The sequence below is a fragment of the Syngnathus acus genome, chromosome 3 (genome assembly GCF_901709675.1).
Source record: "Syngnathus acus chromosome 3, fSynAcu1.2, whole genome shotgun sequence".
NCBI lineage: Eukaryota > Metazoa > Chordata > Actinopteri > Syngnathiformes > Syngnathidae > Syngnathus > Syngnathus acus.
The window spans coordinates 13,270,158-13,289,819 of record NC_051089.1 but is presented as its reverse complement, the minus strand read 5'-3'; the positions used below and the strand labels follow the sequence as shown (position 1 = coordinate 13,289,819).

Sequence of the window (19,662 nt, the reverse complement as noted above, 5' to 3'; positions counted from 1 at the left end):
AACGCTTAGGTATATGTTTTTGGATTTTCTGCTATTGTTCCTATTAACAACTTGTGAATTGTCAGAACTAAAACAAAACCAGACAATTGCTACAAACATGAGAAAGGGGCATCATAAGAACTAAAAGTCTTCATTTGTGTTATAAACAGGTTCCATGTCCATACATCCATTCTAAAATCCGTCTGTCAGGGTGACTTTTGAGTATGATTTTTTTTAAAGTTAGGATGATTAAATTCTACAGATAGCAGACGGCAGCGAGATTTAGAGTTGAGCAGCCGAGCTGTTTCCCATGATGATAAACAGAAAGCACAGTAAACAGCACAGAAGAGGAAAATTGAAGAGAACAAACAGCAGTGGTGTTATGGAGAATGTCAGACAGATATGAAAGAGGAAGATTATGAATTGACAAATTTATGTGGAAGTTTGAACTGAATTCTTTACATAACTGGGTGCCATTGGAGTCGCTGAAAGAAATGGGTGATCTAGTGCGGAGAGGTGTTTTGGTGAGCAGATGGGTTTCAGCATTTTTCATCAGATGAAGGTTATTGAGAGATTTATGACGAAGACTCAAGAAGTGATGAGGCTAAGGACAAGAAAAGTGGCAGTGTTTGGTTACAGAGGTGAAACCTGGGTGATTTTGTGAGAGTGAAACTATCACGAATCACGACCAGACTCTTGGGGGAAGGGGAAAGTGAAGAACTCAATTATGAAACAAAAGCTGTCAGCTTGAGACAGTGTTATTTTAGTGTTGTTTAGATCAGTTGTATTGCTATAAAGTTTCAAGAAGTTTGAAAGAAATTTGGTGGAAAAAATTCAATACAGGATGGAGGTAAGTGAGGAAACGTAAAGGCCCAAAAACACAATCCTGGGGAACACTTGGTAAACTCGGAAAAGAAAGTATTGTAAATATTTGATCCGAATGAACTGAAAGCATTTTTCGAAAGTTGACCGTGAAACCAGCTGGCATGTGTGTGATGCCAAAGGATGAGACTCACAATCGTGGGCAAGGTTTGAGATGGTATCAAAGACTACAAACTAGGGTGTCGATAAAACGTAAGACAGAATCGGCAGCAATGAAATAATTTTTTTCAATTTTATAACCACAGCACAGTTTTCTTTTCTTTTTTTTTTTAAACATAGAAGTCAATGGCAGGTTCATACTGTATGCAATAGTGTAATCACTCATGACAGACACTACGACTGTCTGTGGAATATGTGTCATGCAGGTAATCAAAAATCCATTCAAAGACAGCACAATGGTGTTTTTCAGTAGCTCGGCTAAAAGTCTGCCTCATGGTCACTTATTTGAGCTCAATTTGTGTGCATGCTTTCCACATGCTGTAAGATATTGTGGTAGTTGGCAACACGGTTGAACCAGTGCGGTAATCTTTGGATCACCCCTCCTAAATGAATGATGGCTGAGACCATGTACCATGCTGTCTCTCTGGCAGTACTGATCCTTGTGAATGACACCATTAATACGCTCAACCGGGACATACGTCTGGCGCACACAGTTGAAAATATCAAGTCACTTTTTAGACTGGCTTTTGCAAGCGCACTTTTTTTAAAACCAGTTAATCCATGTAAGTACAAAAAATAAGTTGACAAGCCCCACTCCGTTCGACTTTGGAGCTTCCCGAACCATCTTGGCATACTGATTGATTTTGGCCACATTGCACCCTACCGTCATCACGAAGGTTTTTTGTCAGCACTCTCCTGGTTGCAATTCTCTGCCTAACTCCAAACTTGCTAATGATAACTGACACAAGATGGCTGCGGTAACTGGAAGGTCATACATCTAATTAGTGCAGCACATGCTGCGTTTTCAGTACTTTATCATTTTCAATGAATCAGTATATATATATCATATTATCTGTGTTGTTCTATAAATGAATACACTTTAAGTTTTGCAGCGAATCCTTGTATTATTTGTGCTGTTATTTTCTACAAATGCTACAAGAGCTGAGGCGATGTCATACAATTTTATTAAGTGAAAAGTAACTTTAACGAGACATGTCTCATAGCCATATAAAAGGAAGCATTGTAAGTTGCAGTGGGTTTTTTTTGTCACGGAAAAAAAATGCCTATCTAAGTCTGTCTGGCACATGATTCAGATTATCTGCTAAAGTCTTTCCATTTGTCACATAAACTCAAATGAAATGTGCAGTGAGATTAGTCAATGGGCTTTTAGCTTTAGCCCGAGGCATTGGTTTAAGTTTTCTCATTGTTCAAATAGCTATTAAATATTGCTGTGGTCATTTTGAGAAATCATGAACATTTTTCTATAATGAGGGGAAAGCTGCAGGAGGACATTTTCTTCAACCATGCTATTGAATTTTGTTTCAGTTTAAGAACTATTGCTCTCCAAGTTGTGATAAATTTCAGTGGGATATTTTTCCCTCCAATAGTTAGTCAGGGCTGCATTATTTTCAGCCTGACACATACGCCAAAAAAAAAAAATGTGGAGGAAAATATAAATAGAGTTTCAACAAAATAGGTAATGGTGGTTTCAAGCAACAATTGGTCACACAACAATAAACATTCCTATCACAGGACCATCATTGGCTTAACTTCCAGTCTTAAAAGCAGGCCAAGAGCAGATTTGAACAGACGCAGCTGCCACACTCTGATATAAAAAGTCTGTATCATTTAATCATCGAGCTTTCACAGACTTTTCTTTGGAAGGATGAAGTAGTTAAGAAGTTTACGTGATATGAAGAATAACGGGCAATGACGTCAACCTTTTCATTCAATCCCAGGGTCTAAAAAAACAAAAACAAAACGAAAACCAGATTGGTACACTCCAAAGCCAAGAGAATCCAAACAAATGTCATTGGATGGAATTCCGGTATTTTCCGCAAATATTTGTCAGAGTCCCTTTTGTCTTCCTGGCAACTCTGAGTTGTGGTGCAGAATGTCAGCTCTTTTTGTCAATAGAGCCTGCTGGGAGATTTCATTCTAATTTTTTTGTTGCATTAATTGTTTTGTCCGGAGCGTTCCTAGTGCCACGTATAAGCAAAATAAAATGTGTGTGTGTGTGTGTGTGTGTGTGTGTGTGTCAGGCACTCTATATAATCCTCTGATATGAATCAAGGGCTGTGGTTGCAGAAAGGATAACATGAAACGATATCTAAGGACACAGCCAAAGACAGTACAATTCAAGTCAAAGATATTCATGAGAGAGATTCACTATGTTAGTCATGTCATTCATTCACATTCCTATGCTACCGAACAACTTGGAAGAAACGCAGTGTTTTTGCACCATACCAACTGTAAATTGTACAGTATATAATTTTGGGCTTCAATATATTTTTAGCATCATCCTCAGAAGTAATTGATGATGTTTGTTTGTCTCATCATCTTGGGAGTCTTTTATGCTTGCGTGCTCATTTATCATTCAAGTGGATAGGTCAAATGCCAAGGATACGTCATAAATGCCACTTTGAAATACAAGTGGGGGTTTGGATTGCTGCTGAGTGGCTGACATCTAGTGGTGAAAAAAGCATGAGCATCTAAACATCTATCTAAGCATCTATCTATCTAAGCATCTGTCTCTCTAAGTATCTTTGCCTTTCTATCCTTTTTTGTGTCACACCACTTTCACTTCTCTCTGTTTGAAAAGGGTGGCTTTTGACTTTAGTGACAACATAACTGTGGATGCCTTGTAAATGTCTCGGGTGTCCTCTGTCTAAATTGTAATAAAAGTCTTTTCTTCCATCACTAAGGGTGTTTGGATAAAAAATCTCCAGGTAATATAGTACTGGAAGGCTTTTTGCATCGTGATGAATAGCGCAGTAAGTCAAAGCAATGCCCATGATGTTTGTTATTCTCTGCCCGTCTAAATAAAATGGATGAATAAAAAGACTGCACATAATAGAGAGGTTGTCTTAACTACAGTTAGTCATCATCTGAGTTGAATCATGAGACAAATACCGGCTCACCTAAGGTGAAATACAAGTAACCAGACCAAAGACCAAATCTATGTATGTGCTTGAGGTAAAATGTTGACTAAATAACCACAAAATGGTGAATAAGGGTGATCCTCATCTGAGACACAAAATTATGTTAATACTGGTAGAAACATTTGCAAATGATATGATTAGAGTCAGTTTATATTTTAAATACAATAAGTACATCCATTCTTACGACCCTAACTACTCGTCAATCCTCATAGTCACCCAACCCACTTCCTTTAGCTTTCCCCAGTAAATTGCTTTGGGTTTTGAGACAGATTTACACTTTTTTTTTTTTTTTTTTAGTGCAACCATGAATCAACTTTCCTATAACACTGAAAAAATGCTAGTGTGGTCTTTATGTCCATCTGGCCCATATATCTAGAAGAGAATCAGCTAAAAAAAAAAAAAAGGTCTGACTTCGGGAGCTCAACAAAGTAATGCAATGAAAGAGGGTATTGCAGATTGATATGATCACCAACTGAAATAAAAATAAGTGTTTTAATGTGTGTTTTGCATCATATTTCAGCAGCGATGGCTCTAATAGTTCTCCTTTCCCATTTTCAGAGGAGAAAATAAATTGTCATAAAGCTTTACAATTATGTAGCACCTGCTCTTTTTCCTTGCATAGAATCAATAGATAAAGCAAAGCTTACCTTCATTTGCCTGTAAAGCTGTATTGGCTATATTCTGGTCTACTGTGATGAAGCTGTTTCGATGCACTCAAGAGTCCCTGAGAGTATCAGCGCACTAAAGTAACATCTGCCCATACACACATTTTAACAGCATAAAGTAGGACAAATGCGCAGTATCCAAACATATATTAGGAAGAGGGATACAGCAGATAATATTGGGACATATTCTTCCATGTGCTGAAGTCAGAAAACACACGTAGTAACTGCATACTTGATTGTCAATTCCACGTAGAAAATGCAGTTTGTGGTTTTTATCCTTATTTCAATCATCTCAACCACCTCGATTCAAACCCAAAAAACAGTATAGACTTGCATGGTTTTGCTGGTGCAGCAAAAGCAAAACAGCAACGATTCTAACAGTCAGTGGGCAATCTGCTCTCTGAACTGAGCCATAGCTGCCCAACATGGGCAGTATGTTGTTGTCTGCCAAGAGTTGGTAATAGCTGGTGAACAGCTAGAGTCTTGATGGTGTAATCGGAGGCACGGAACATTGTCCATTTGGAGGGACCCGCCTCTTTCCTCCTTCGTTTCCAACAGACCCCCACAATGCATTTGGGTCTGCTAGGTGGCATCTTCCCCCACCATCAGAGCTGAGACACCACCAGGTAGTGATCATTTGACGGCTCCATCCCTTTCTTCACTCAAGTGTCCAAGACATGCAGCCTCAATTCCAATGACGCCCTCACAAAGTCCATCATCAAACTGCGGTCTACGGTGTCTAAGTGCCAAGTGCATGTATGTTCAAATCAATCGATCAATCAATCAATCAATCAATCAATTTGTAGAGCATACATGATAAGGTAAATCACAGTGCTTCACATTGTTAAATGTGCTTCACATTGTTAAATGTCATTAATTATGGAAGGTAAGTGATGTGCACACAAGTCCAATAACTAATCAGCGATTAATCAATCAAACAAATAAACAATTACACTATTTGTAGAGCACTTTTAATACATGATAAGGTAAATCAAATTGCTTCACATCGTTAAACGTTATTAATTATGGAAGGTAAGTGATGTGCACACAAGTCCAATAACCAATCAGCGTTCGGTTTTGATTGATAGCCGTTCGCTGGATCTCAATTATGGTATAGACTGTTCAGAACTGTCACGTTCCCTGTCTTAACAGCAGAAATGCAGGCAGGACAAAACTGTGTTTCAAGGGATAACCATAGTGTATGAACAAGTATGCCAATCATAACGTAACAGGGAATTACAGCAAATAAATTGCAAAACGTAAAATACAAAGAATGAATCCAAATAATAAACCAACTCAGACCTTTTCACCCAGCGCCATTTCCTTCAGAAATACTCCCAGTGCTTATGATTAAAGATATAGCTACAATAAACTCCTGCTGCTAACAAATGAAATGCCTCTGGAATATCCTCCTAATTATAGATCCAAAGGCCCCTCTGAGAAACACGGACAATTTAAGAAATGGAGAAGCCGAAAAAGATATAGGAAAAAAAAATAGGCTCAATGTGAGGCATCTTTTCATCTTTGCAACAATCCGTTGGATAATTATAGTATTTCTGGAATATTTACAGTGATTTGCAAAGAATGGATGATTGTCCTTTTATCCCTGTGAGAAACCACACTTGATTGTTAAATCATTGAAAATCATAAATCATTTGTGCACCTGCCTACTTTTGTTCAAGTAATGATTGCACACTTTCTGCAAACCCTATAGACTTCATTTCACTTCTCAAATATCACTGTGTTTGTCTGCTATATGATATATTTAACTGAAATTGCTGATCCAAACAATCAATGATTTAAAAAGGAAAATCATGAAAATGATCAGGGGTGCCCAAACATTTGCATATATATGCTCAAGTGCACAAACATATTGTCAAGAGTACTGCTGGTAAAACCTACAGTTTAGGCTTCATTTATTTTCTTATATATATATATATACACACCTCATTTATTAATGGCTCAAAGTGAACTATCCAACCATAATATAGGTCAGATAATTCATCTCCCTTTTCAGAACTAAAATTGGAGCAGGGCAAGCTGGATGTATATATTTAGTGTTTTACATGAAGATTGATAATATTACAGTATGTTTGAGTTCAAGGTTGACAAAGTCTTTGTTTTTATTGGGGTCATTTTTATGCATATTTCTAAATAAATAATGTGATTCACCAAACTCGTTGTTGAGGTCCCATTTGTACCGATACGTAAGAAGCCTTAATGCGATGTACAGATGAGTTCAAATGATATTCTCCTTTTAATCCCATCTCTGATAAGGAAAAAATTTCTATGACTTTGAAATTTATTAGCAAGAGACTCAGTGGCCAGCGGACTGTAAATGGGCTGTGTTGAGGCAACTGGCTAACAATGGCAAGAAGCTACTGAGCACTTTTGGAAGGCCTGCAGCTACCAGTTGGAGTTATTGACATCGGGGGGGTTGTTTGCACACAAGGCCGTGAAGGCATGATGACAATTAACTTCCCCTGGCTGGCCCATCAGAGGAAACATTTGAATAAGAAGCAGGAGAATAAGAATCAGTGGGGGATGGTTGTCTCCAGTCAAATTGTCACAGTCAAATCCTCCCTGCAGCTACTGTTAACATGAAACTTCGGTTACTACAGTTAAACGTTTATTGAAACGACAGAAATATTTTTAGAACATGTTTTCTCTTTACAATATTGCTTCCAAATGGGACCAATGGGACCATGAGAAGACTTTTAATTGAAAATAGGGGTAAAATAGAAATATGTTAACTATAAAACTATGTTAGCTAATAGTGAATATAAATGAAACTTAAGCAAGAGCGCAGTAACAGTAATGAAGGTAGATAGATTTACAATTCATGAGATGCAATAAATGTTCATTTGAAAGTAAAATTCGACACTAAATTTTTAAACCATGGCTCTTACTTTCATTGCATGTGATATATAGTTGGCCTCATAAGGCTCGCTGTAACAGCAAATCTAATGTGTATAAATGTAAAATCTCATGACATTACATAATTGCCTCATGCATTTGATTATTATCTATTTCAATCAACCTGCCTGTGTGTGTGCTGTGTGTGTTAAAAGTGTAGACTAGTAAAATTCTAGTCTAAATCCACCACTGGTCTGTTGAAACATGTTTGATAGAGACATAATTGACAGCTTTGGATGTTGTGCAACGTTCCGCATTGTTAGGGGTGCAGATTTGGCCTACCGGCCTTAAATTCACACATGGACTGTCTCATTGAACTCCTGTCATGTTTTTATTTTTTGCACAAATAGCTGACGCTGTAAGACCCACGTCTGCTCCCTCATTAAATTTCATTCATCTAGCAGGGTGGCAGAGGTTGCATGTTTGTCCTGTTGTGATTGCGTTTGACCTAAGCACATCATATTTCAAATTTCATGCAGGCAGCTCCACCCAGGGAGTGGTTTCTTTGTTTGGGACTGCATTGTGTGTATTTATGCCGCAAGGAAAACAGTCGTCTCTATATCTTATATGCACTGCTCTGTTCTTTTAGCTGTTCTACCCTTAATAAGATCAAGAAAATACACCACATAAAACGGCCTTCTTTTTCACAAAAGCTCAGGATCCTCGAATACCGACTCATCCACTTGTCTTCAGCACTGGAATCTCATTTCAACCACATCGTGACGCAGTCATAGGAAACTGAAACAACAACAATCACGGTTCATTTGACTCTCAACAGCTGAGTCACTTGGCAGACTGATATACACCGCACACAAAGGGGAAAGGATGAAACTCGAGCTTGTCAGGCACCTTAGGGTTGCTATGACGACAGCAGCCGCTTCCTTTCTCTCAATTGGGGCAGAAAAGACTCGGGGGACCTGTAAGTTAGAAGCTCCACCCACTTGATTCACAAACTTGCAAACCAGGATACAATCAAGTTATTTCAATACAAACTTGACATTTAACAGTTCTGTCATGCAATCTGGGTTCACTTATTTATGTATGTATGTTTGTACTATCCGTGCATAAGATTGGATTCAGTTGCGGGCGTGTCGCTTTTGTTGAGAGGCGTAGAAGCAGGTTTAGCAGGTTGTTCCTTGCGTGAGTGCTCCCTCCTCTCACAGGGTGACTGCTGAATCATTCGGGCTGATCACTCAACGAAGATAATTGTTGCTGGAGCACCTGTTCTCCTATGAGAGAGCCCAAGAATAAGGTAAGGATTTACTGGGGAAGGCTTGATTTGTCTCATTGTCCAGCAAAGTACAAGCTAAATGTCAAACTCTAAGATCAATAGACACTTTTCTCATAAATAACTTGTGTGGGAGTATGTGAGTCAATATTTCTAAGAGGAACCCGTAACAACAACAGACGCTCAAACATCCTCGCACATTGACATTTTAGAATTGAGTAGTGAAGAGTACATCAACGTAGAATAGAAAAATTGTTCGAAATGTGGCCATGATCTGGCTGTTTATTTTATATTTGCAATTTAAGGATTAATGTTTTGATGAACACTGAGCAGCATGACAAGGTAGTTAATAAAGCTACAATCAAAACAGAAAAACAATTTAGAATAGAGTAATGAGGGTACAATTATTTAAAAAACAAAAATAATTACAGTTAAATAAAACTCTCAATTTGAGCCATTTAATTTTAATGGTGGCAAAACCAAATGAGTTGGTGTACTTACAGTTGTACAGAAGTTTGTGAGTGGGCATTCATATGAAAAAAATGTATGACTGTTTTGCATTTGTCAGTTAAGTGAGGTTATATGTCCACTTTGATTCTTATTTTTCCACAGTTAGCTTGAATTACAATTTAGAATTTGTTATATTGTCTCAATTTCTCTAATTATAGTCCCCTCCCTACCCCATTTTTATTTTTGGTCGTATTTACTATCAAGAGCAAGATTAAAACATGTCACAAAGGGTATACTGTATGAAAAGCTCAACATAAGATGTATTATCTTACTAACAGTTGGACCACAAATCAAATAGGTACGTGTAACAAGTACAGGGGATGGGTAATGGGCAGGACTGCAACTGGCGGTTGACCAATCCAGGGTCTGCCCTGCAACTCGCCTATAAAGTCAGCTGGGATAGGCTCCAACTCAACTCCAACCCTAACGAGGAAAACCAGTACAGAAAATAGATGTTTGGAAGGGCGGGACTGCAATACAATGTGACATGTGACGATGAGATCAGATGCGTTAATAAAGGAGATTTAACATTCTTCAATGTATCGCAGATGTATTGGCATGTTCTCTGCTGTATTGTAAGCAAATTTTAGGAGCTTAATTGAGAGTTTGAGGGACCATTAGCAACCCACCACTTGCATTTTAAACATGTGAACAAAACAAGGACTGTAATGTCTTCAGCATCTAACTGCATGCTTATTTTAGTTCATCTCTATATGTTATTTCACTAAGGTTTCATGGAACGTACAGTATGAGGTGAGTCAAAAAAGTTCCAGGACTGATGTCATTCAAAACCTCACTTCCATAACCAGTACATCTATAAAGAGATTGTGTGGGTGTTTGCTTCGTTCAGTGTGTGAAAATAGGCCAGAGTTGTCACGACAACTTGTGACTTGTTCACCATAAAAACACACCTGCTCGGAATAACCTCTCCGCTCCAGCAGTACTTTGGTGTTAAATCATAATGTTTTGTTTCAACCTCGTCTCTCTGATAGTGCTGGTTTTTGAAGAATGGTCCTTTTTTTCAGGAGTTCAAATCAGTTGGTATCCGTCAAATTGTTATTAATACCAATAATCTTTTGTGTGTTTTAGGGGCATACCACAAGGAAGAAATGGAAAGGCATTTTATCATCACCATACACCTGCTGCTATTTGTTCATACTTTTTATTTCGTATCGCTCAAAAATACAACAGATTCTCCAGTGCACACTTTTAATAACGACTGGTTGCGTCAGCAAGATCTTGTTGCTAACGAGGAAGGAGAAAATGGGCAGGAAGGTGATGTGTCTCATATGGGAAGAGGCAACAATTCCAGCAGTGTAGTATATGATGAAGAGAATGACGTCGAGCAGAATGAAATTGAAGCATCCGACGATCTGAATGTTGCCATAACTACCGAGCCTCCCACATCCCCAAATGCCTCAACAGTGCAACCTGAACTGTCAGATGATAAAACCAACATCACAAACACAGAATCAAAACAAAGTAACGTCAGCAAAACCGAGGGGGGGTTTATGAATTCAACCACACCTGCTGCGATCCCGGATGTTGATCTACTCAATCAAAACGCAACCATTTCTCCTGATTTCTCCAATCACACCGATGCAAACAACACCACTACCTTGGCACCAGAGATCCTGGATTTCAATGAAAACACAACAGCAAACACAACAACAATTAAGACAACAACCATAACAACATCAGGGAATGAAACGGTGTCAACCAACGTAACAGAATCCAATGAAACCAATGTGACAACCACGGCAGCAACAGAGATGAACACAACATCTGCAACATCTTCATCACCAGACCCTTTTCCCCTGGAACCCACCACTGTGACAACCGTTGCTCCTGAAACACCTGAAGGCAACTTGACAGATAAACAGGCATCTTCGGGGAGCAGCTCAAACACAGGTAGAGTTGCATTTTTGGCTGTCCAAATTTTGTTGAAACCCGAATTTCTTGTTTTTGTCCACACACAAATTTTGTCTAAGGTCACTGAGAACTGAAACCTAAATATGATACCAGATTGAAAAAAAACCCAAGTGGCATTAATACTATTATACTCTAGTTGGCCCAAAAGGTTGATCCTCAATTTAGGTGTAACGGATTGAAGCAGAACTGGGGAACTTTATAGTGACATAATCCTCTCACGATCATTTTTAAGTTTGAAGTTTGATATTCAAACTCATTGTTTAAAATCATACAGTAGCTATCAGTTGTCACTTATTTGGTTACTTTATTCTGTCCACCATCTCACCTATATTCATTTAGTTTTCCACAAGCTGAGGACAAACATCCCTTCTTTCAATAGAAAAGGCTTGGGCTTAGGTTTCAGCTCCCTATTTTGCCTGAAGGCTCCTTTTATAACATCTTACTCAGCAGGAACAATGATACATTATTTCAGTGGAAAAAAAACCCCTGAAATAAAGAGCTGGATTTCAGAGATACCTGATCTGCAGCTACACCAGCATATAAATGATTTTCAAATTCATACTATCTGCATAGTGATAGCGAGTGTGAAATCAACTTTAAAAAAGTAATTTAATCATCGTTAAACAATAATTATGATTGGATTACGACATAATATATCTTGAATGTCATTACAATGCACATAGAGTGGTCGTCTCCCAATCTAAAGATTGGGGGTTCACTCTCTGTCTAATGTGACAATGTTGAAGTGACCTTGACCAAGATATGAACCCAAGTTGATCCTGATGATCAATACGTATACGAGGTAAAAGTGTATCAGTACTGAAGGTAGAAAAGTGCCATACAAGTGTAAGTCCAAGTCCAAAGATGTGTGCCTTTAACGTTAAAACAAACTGCTTCAGAACAGTTTTTCTAAAGAGGGAAAACTAAATACATGAATAAAAACATGAAATAAATCCTTTTGAGTTTAAGCAATTTTAGTTCCTCACCGTTTCTTCCAGAGAGTTAGTCTCCGCTGGACCTGGACTGGGTTGCTCAAGGCACAGAATTGTTATCCAGGCAGGTTGGGACGAAATAGACATTAAATTAGTTTTTGATTAGCCTCATTCAAAAGCAATAAAAAATATATGTGCATGCATTAGACTGGAAGCGACGCTACTAAGAGAAGGGATAGCAAGAGTGGATGACTTTAAAGAGAAGAGAGGTCGCGAGTATATCGGTAGAAGGAGGATGAAGATGGTGCTGCTAGGAAAGAGAACTAGAGGAAGACCAGAGAGAAGATTGATAGATTAGTAGTGAGGGAAGACGTGAGGGCAGCTGGTGTTATAGAGCAGGATGAAAAAGCTCGGCTTTAATGGAAAAGTATGAGGCACTGTGGCGACCTCTGACTGGAAAAGCTAAAATATGAAAAATTTAAAAAAAAGGAAAAAAAAGGAGCATAATAAGAGCAAAAAATCCACAATTCTAAATGTGTTTTTTCCTTAGTAATGTTCCTACTTGTAATCTGAATATGGTGAGCGAGGTTGGTATTTGTGTGCATTTCCAGTGGGCTAAGTTTAACTCATTCACTGCCAAATATTTTCTGACCCCCAATGGAGTTGGGGTTAGATGTCTGCATCCTGAAAAGACACAACTATACATCACTGGCAGTGAATGAGTTTCATCATTAAGAGATAATATTCAGATCAATTGAGTGGTCTGTCTCGTAAAGATATTCAAAGCATGTTTCAGCCAAAGTTACAAAATACTACATTGATGAAATCTCTTTTCGTCCTTCCTTCTAACCCTTCGTTTCCTTATCTTATTCTGAAGGGTGGCCATCCGAGACCAGCAGGAACAAACGAAATGAAGCGTGGGGAGCTATATTAGGAACAGCAGTGGTTGTATCCTTAGTGGGACTGGTGGCATACATCATCCTGAAAAAAAGACACATCAAAGGTTTCTCACACAGAAAACTGGTTGAGGAGTTCCCCTCTGAACCAGGTAAGATGATACAATACATCATAATGCATAGGAGTCATATACAGATAAAGTAGACAATGGACAAATAAGGTCTGTCTAATATTGGGTCTAAAAATAAGAAAAAAAAAAGGTTAATCTGAATACACAGTAGAAACGGTTACTGTATGCAAAACCACTTCAAGTATAAAAGTGGCCTGGTGTTTTTTGTTATTTTGAGCTAGATAAAAAACAAACTAATGAACTCGCTAGCTAACTCGCCAACTAACTCGCCAACTAACTAACTAACTAACTAACACAAAAAAAAGAGCAGCTGATAAAACCAGGCATCGAGTCTAAGAGTTTTGGCCAACACTGCTGTTGTACAGTCTGATAGTGATGGGCAGAAAGTATGTTGGTTGCTCATTACACAATCAGTTTTACTTGGACTAACTCTGTAACAGTTTGAAACAGCACATTGACAACAACACTGACATTTGTTCATAATTTAAATTGCACACACACGCATGCATGCACACACACACGTGTAATGATCTCACAGTGCGTATAAATAGGGGCATGTACCAAGGCAATTTGCAATCAAGCAAGAAATGTCACTTATTAACTAGAATTACATGCTTAACCTTCTTGCTAAAGTCAAAAACTAAATGTAGGTACACAATGAAAATAAAAGATCATGCTGTTGTATTAAATCTCTTAAGTAGGTCTATGAATTTCTGAGTTTACTTGCATCACAATGAAATCAAGTGTAAGGCTTTTGAGAGCTTTTTTTAATTAAGGCCACTTCAATCATGCATAACTTATATTCACTAAATAAATGGCACGATATATACTATGGAGTATGAAACATTCTTACAGTGATTGCAGATTAATGACAAATTCTCTTCAATGTACAAGACCTTGGTTTGGCAGTAACGGAATAGATGAACTCCACGTCACAACCATAGAAATTGAAATATGGCTGGTTGCAAAGTAGGACACAGATGTCAAAGTGGACAAGAAGTCACCAATTATTAAATGATAAAAGAAGAATGGAACGTAGCGCCACTAGAAAATTGGACAATTTGGGCTGTATTTTTGTAGACAGCGGGAACAAATCCTAATTTTGTGTGAGGGCAAGGCTTGAGTAGGCCAATTGGCAGACCAAGCTGGGCGTGCCGGTGCAGCATGTTGTTGGATGAGCCGACTCAGACCACATCTAAATGCTGGCGCAGGATAGACAGCTGGTTGAACGTGCATTTGGATGGACGTCAGACACATTTGATTTGTAAATATGTGAACAGTGTACTTCACAAAGCAGGTGTACGTTCTGCCATTTCAAGACTATAGTGCATGACTAGTGCAGTCCATTTCAAGCGAATGAGAAAAAACACTTTGATTTGCGCCCTTTAAGTTATTTTTATGAAACGTCACTCACCTTCCATTCGGTAATTTAGTGTTCCCAAACTTGTATTGAGACAAAACACATATTTGACATGAGAAAAATCTTTGTCTTGAGTCTTTGACCTCTGTTCAGTGAGAACATTCACTAGACAACTGATGATACACAACCAGTGCTTGAATTTTCTTTTCTTTAAATATTAGTTTTATAGCTCATCGTATGTAACCTTTTTATGTCCATGTTCATTTTCCAGTTCTGAGATTGGACAACGGTGAACCATTGGATCTGAATTTTGGTGGCTCAGCTTATTACAACCAGGGACTACAAGGAGACAACATTCAAATGGCCAACCTTCCTCGGCGTCAGATAAAGTAGAAAGACACATGGATCTTTCGACAGGGAGTTTGTTGAATGACATTGCCAAAATAAGATTTCGGGTCAACTGCATACTTGATTTGAAGTCTCAATGATTTTAAAACTCAATCAATGCCATCTATTTTTAGACCCTCCTTTACCATACCACGTGAAAAGGATTTTAAATACATTTAAATAAGTGCCACTGATAGAATTTCTGGATGAAAAAAATACCTTGTTTTTAATTTAATGCCTGCAACGCATTCCAAAATGTTGGGAGGACATGTTTACCACTGTGTTACATCTCCGTTCCAACAGCTTAATAAGCCTTTGGGAACTGAGGACACTGAAGCTTTGTTGGTGGATTTTTTTCCATTCTTGCTTGTTGTGCAATTTAATCGTCCGGGGTTTTTAGTATCATATTTTCTGTTTCACAATTTGCCACACAGGACTGGACTGCTTTTCGGCCAGTCTCGCGCTTGCAATATCTGAAAATAATTTGCCTGGATATGTTGCTCCAAAACATATCTGTGTATTCATTTGGACGTTGATTGAAAAGGATTTGCAAATATTTGTAATCTCTTTTTTTGACATTTTAACAAATGTTGGGACTTTATTGAAATTGGAGTTTATAATTGTGCCTGAACAACATTAATGTGTTTACAAAATAAAATGAGAAGCCAATACAAACAATTATCTTCCATCAGCATACCAAGGTTGATGAGCACCTGAAAGAAAGTTTTATGCAAATATAAACTAAATGCATTAGTTTTGGCATGCTACCTTAAGCTGACCCTATTTTGCCAATCTATCCTCTGTCGTCATTCATTAAAATAATCATCCTTCCATCACCGTCCGTCTTAAGTTGTGCTTTCGGTTGCTGTTAGCCATAACAAGACATGGCTCTCAAAGAAAACAATATTTCAAGTAGCTGTTGTACTCACAGACTGAGGTTTTGGTATTCCATGAAGTTAAATATTTGGTTGTGTGATAGTTGCATCAATAATATCTTCCCAAACATTCTATGACCTCTACACGTTGAGAGATACAAGACTTCTTTTGTACAGTGGTGATGCACCTCTGAGCGTTACATCACATTCACCTACAGCATACCAAGCAGAGATTGTGAAATGCACAGTAGTGTAACAAACTTCTTCCAAATTTCATTGCAATTCTTCTCATGAGCTTTTTTGACTTTTAGTGACGACCTTCATTCAGCGAGTGTCTCTAATGTCAATATATTTTTTATACTTGGGGAGAATAATTGTTTTGTAGATGTTTTGTTAGCCAGTCAAACAAAATAAAAACATATTGTCACATGTTTTTTTTGCCAGATAGACTAGCACTAATGAATGTGGTCTAATTTTGATTCATAAGCGCCAGTTTGGTTAGAACATCCAACTATAACCCAAGAGGTACGTATGTAACTTTTTGTTGTTGTTTAATCCATTGGTGACAGGTGGGCTTTGTTCTAATTCAGCTTTGTTCTAATTTAACTTTGCTCTAAAATATGACACGATCAATCAAAAGCAGCACTTTACGGCACAGTAATGGGGTGCAGCACTGTTCAAAAATAATGCTGTGTATTCTGCACGCCATATCACTGATTGAAGTTTTTGATTTGTGTTACCTCTCTTGATGTTCCCACCCTTAATGCATATCAATATTCAATTTGCATGACCCCCCCCACTGTAACTATATGTATTGTTTGTATGAGAATTTGTATTTATTTATTTTCCATATATAAAATCTTCAATTGTGGGCAAAAATAAACTGTGGTTGTTTCTAAGTGGACTTGGATTTAAATACACACATTGGAACCTTCACCCCACAGATCTTGAATAGAATAGAATAGAATAGAATAGAACTTCACTGCTCTGTTTAACTTTACAGTTCATCACTTCATCCAAAAATGCATGTTTATAGACTGGTCAGGACTACTGTAGCTGGTGTGGGAAACCCTTCTAAAGAAAAAAGGTTTCATACCATCTTAAGCCCCTATCTTACTGAATGTTTTTGAACGAATGTTTTGTCCTCGTCATTCAAAGTCACAAATGTTTGCCAAACGACTGCCGGAGGTTCACCTGCACTTTTCCCTTGCGACAAGGAAAATCAGTAAAACAGTTGCCATACGCTTTGCCAACATTTGCAACCTTGGACGAACTTTGACAAACTCTGATGTGAAAAAACATTTGTGTGGTTTACTTTTTCTATAGCATACAGTCAAAATGAATAAAATCCATATATTGCTTAACGAATAGTAAACTAAAGATCAACTCATCAGTGAGGTAATCAATCAACAACACAGAGTGGATTGTGTTTGACTTTGGAAGTTCCACACTTCACAAAGACAGCTTGGAGTCTATCACAGCGCAGATTTAGAGAAAGACAACCACATCATGTAATAGGAACTCAACCTACGCCGACTGCTTAGAAGTTAGCCAACGTATGCCGTCACCGACACTCCAATTAATATGTTAAGCCACACATCACACTGTGGATGGACACATTTGTTAACTTTGCAACAATGAAAACAAAAACAATTGATTCAGATAATACGGGCTAGAACCTGAACTGACTTTTTTCTCCTCCATTGCTTACTTTGCTTTATTTTCACACATTCCATGCACTTAGGAGCATGGTATAGACAATCCAGTTCCTTTTCCTTCCCCAAGTTTGTTCTGATCCACACAACAGCTCAGCAGTTTGGAGTCAACATATTTGGCAGGGTGCTGAAATCAATTAAATGACCTGCTCGGAAATGTTCGTATTACATTTGAGGCTTTGGACAGGTTCATTTTCCCCTCCAGCTGAGTCAAATCAATTTAAATGGAATTAAATGATTACGATCTAAATTGAGGTTGTGTCAAACATTTTAGCAGCTAAATTCAATTTCATTCTTTTTGATAACACTTAGTAAATGAATTTGACATCAAGACCCAAGACTGGAATTGTTGTTTTAGTTAGATGAACAATAATTGTACTATTTGCATGTGTTGAATTTCCAAACATAAAGATGTACGTATATAAACAGTTAAAGGCTTCTTATTATGTTGCTGGCATGAAACCACACAATAGAATAAAAATAAGCCTGTCAATATGCTAAAAAGTGTCAAGATGTTACAAAACTGATGGCGCAGAATGCCACATAGTAACTCTGAAATATTTTTCAAAGGCAAAAGGCAAAGAAATGACAAGGTCTCAAACCAAGGGAACAAGCTTTTCACCAAATGTTTTTTTCACTCCCGTGAAGCCATTATAAAAAATCTTTTTACTTTTATTATTTATGCAGAACAATTCATTAATCCAGAGTCATCAATAACAAAATAATTACTGTTGATGAAAGGATTAAACCCAGCCCATTTGGATGAACGAACCATTTTCCTACAAGAAGCAAAGCAAATTTGCATTTAATGCAAATTTATTCAAATGAACTGCATCGTAGTTTGTCGAATTAAGCAACATTATATTCGGTAAACATCTATAGAGAATTTATGTGAGTGTATTACTCCAAAAGTATCATAACCGTAGCTGCGTGTGTAAATATGTTGATGCTCTTAAAAATACCCAATTTTGAAAATGAGGGCAGAGGTGGGTTGCACTGAAAAGTCACACATCACAGTAGAGTGTTCTAAAGGAGCGAGAAATGAGGCCAATCCTCATTTTAACTTGCGCTTTGTTAATGCACCATTAAACGTTGCTTCCTGCAGTTTAATCATTTAACTCGTCGAGGGGCTACAACAATACACCACGGCACTGATCTTTCCAAGCTGTTGCCGCAGTCAAGTCACTGGGGTGGATGTGAAAGGTCACAATCCTTCTGGCACTCACGAGAGATAAACAAACATGGTACAAAAGGCTTCAAAATATATACTACGTGACCGACAGGGAAATTTGCATCACCAGACATTGAATACTGAAGACGCCTCTTGTAAATTGGGTTGCAGCTTGTAAAACAGAACAATGGCACAGAGAGATATTTTAGGGTTTGCTGCATGAAATTTAATGTGGAAAATCTATTCTGCACACCAAACAACTGACATCAAACGGTCATATTAATTAAAACAAAAAAAAGATGTGAATGTGCTTTGGAATATTATGTTTTTCTTGATATTTATTTTTATTAAATATACCAACCAATGCAGACTTGGTTGTAGCACTGCCAGTATACTTTTGTTTTATTTATTACACGATTTGTCATAATCCAGTTAGTGAAACGAACAGCTCTGCCACTGAGAAGATGACAGCATGAATCAAACGAGTGCAAATTAATTGTCATCTGGCTACAGCATCATAACAAAGCTTGCTCTATATTTGAAAAATGTATATTTATCAGTGTTTGATATCCTTGTGTGTGTCGTTTGTAAATGTCCTATTAACAGCCTCGACTCTCCCGTGACTACTGTACAGTAGTATACTTGATTTGCTGGTTGCAGTAACGTAACATATCTCTCCATGATTAGCAAGGAAGCATCGAGTGCGCATGTCGTTCAAGCTCAATTGGTATTCAGTAGTGCCTCAAAATGTAAATGCTGCATTGCATCAGGCCCTAAAAGTCAAACTGTCAAAAAATCCATTTGTGAAGATGAAGTAGTGGTTATATTCAGGCTTTGGGTATGACACATGATGCAATGACGATTGTGCAAATGATCCAGAGAATCCTTGAGGTCTTTTAGTGTTCAATAATGTGGAATACAGATCAGTAATAGTCATGCGAATAATGCAGAGTGCAGCGGCTGCATTAATGGATACAGTAAT

At 37.8% G+C, this 19,662-nt stretch overlaps 1 protein-coding gene across 2 annotated transcripts; it reads left to right on the top strand.

Moving 5' to 3' along the window:
- The first annotated feature begins 8,652 nt into the window (after nt 1-8,652).
- On the top strand, nt 8,653-15,600 carry muc15 (mucin 15, cell surface associated). Of its 2 annotated transcripts, XM_037247598.1 has the most exons (5): nt 8,653-8,795; nt 10,371-11,192; nt 13,023-13,193; nt 14,804-14,966; nt 15,078-15,600. In XM_037247598.1, exons 2-4 carry the CDS (start codon nt 10,391-10,393, stop codon nt 14,923-14,925), a joined length of 1,095 nt encoding a protein of 364 aa, XP_037103493.1. In that variant the 5' UTR covers nt 8,653-8,795; nt 10,371-10,390; the 3' UTR covers nt 14,926-14,966; nt 15,078-15,600. The 2 variants fall into 2 exon arrangements, with proteins under 2 accessions (XP_037103493.1, XP_037103492.1); XM_037247597.1 differs by having other exon boundaries at nt 14,804-15,600.
- The last annotated feature ends 4,062 nt before the right edge of the window (nt 15,601-19,662 follow it).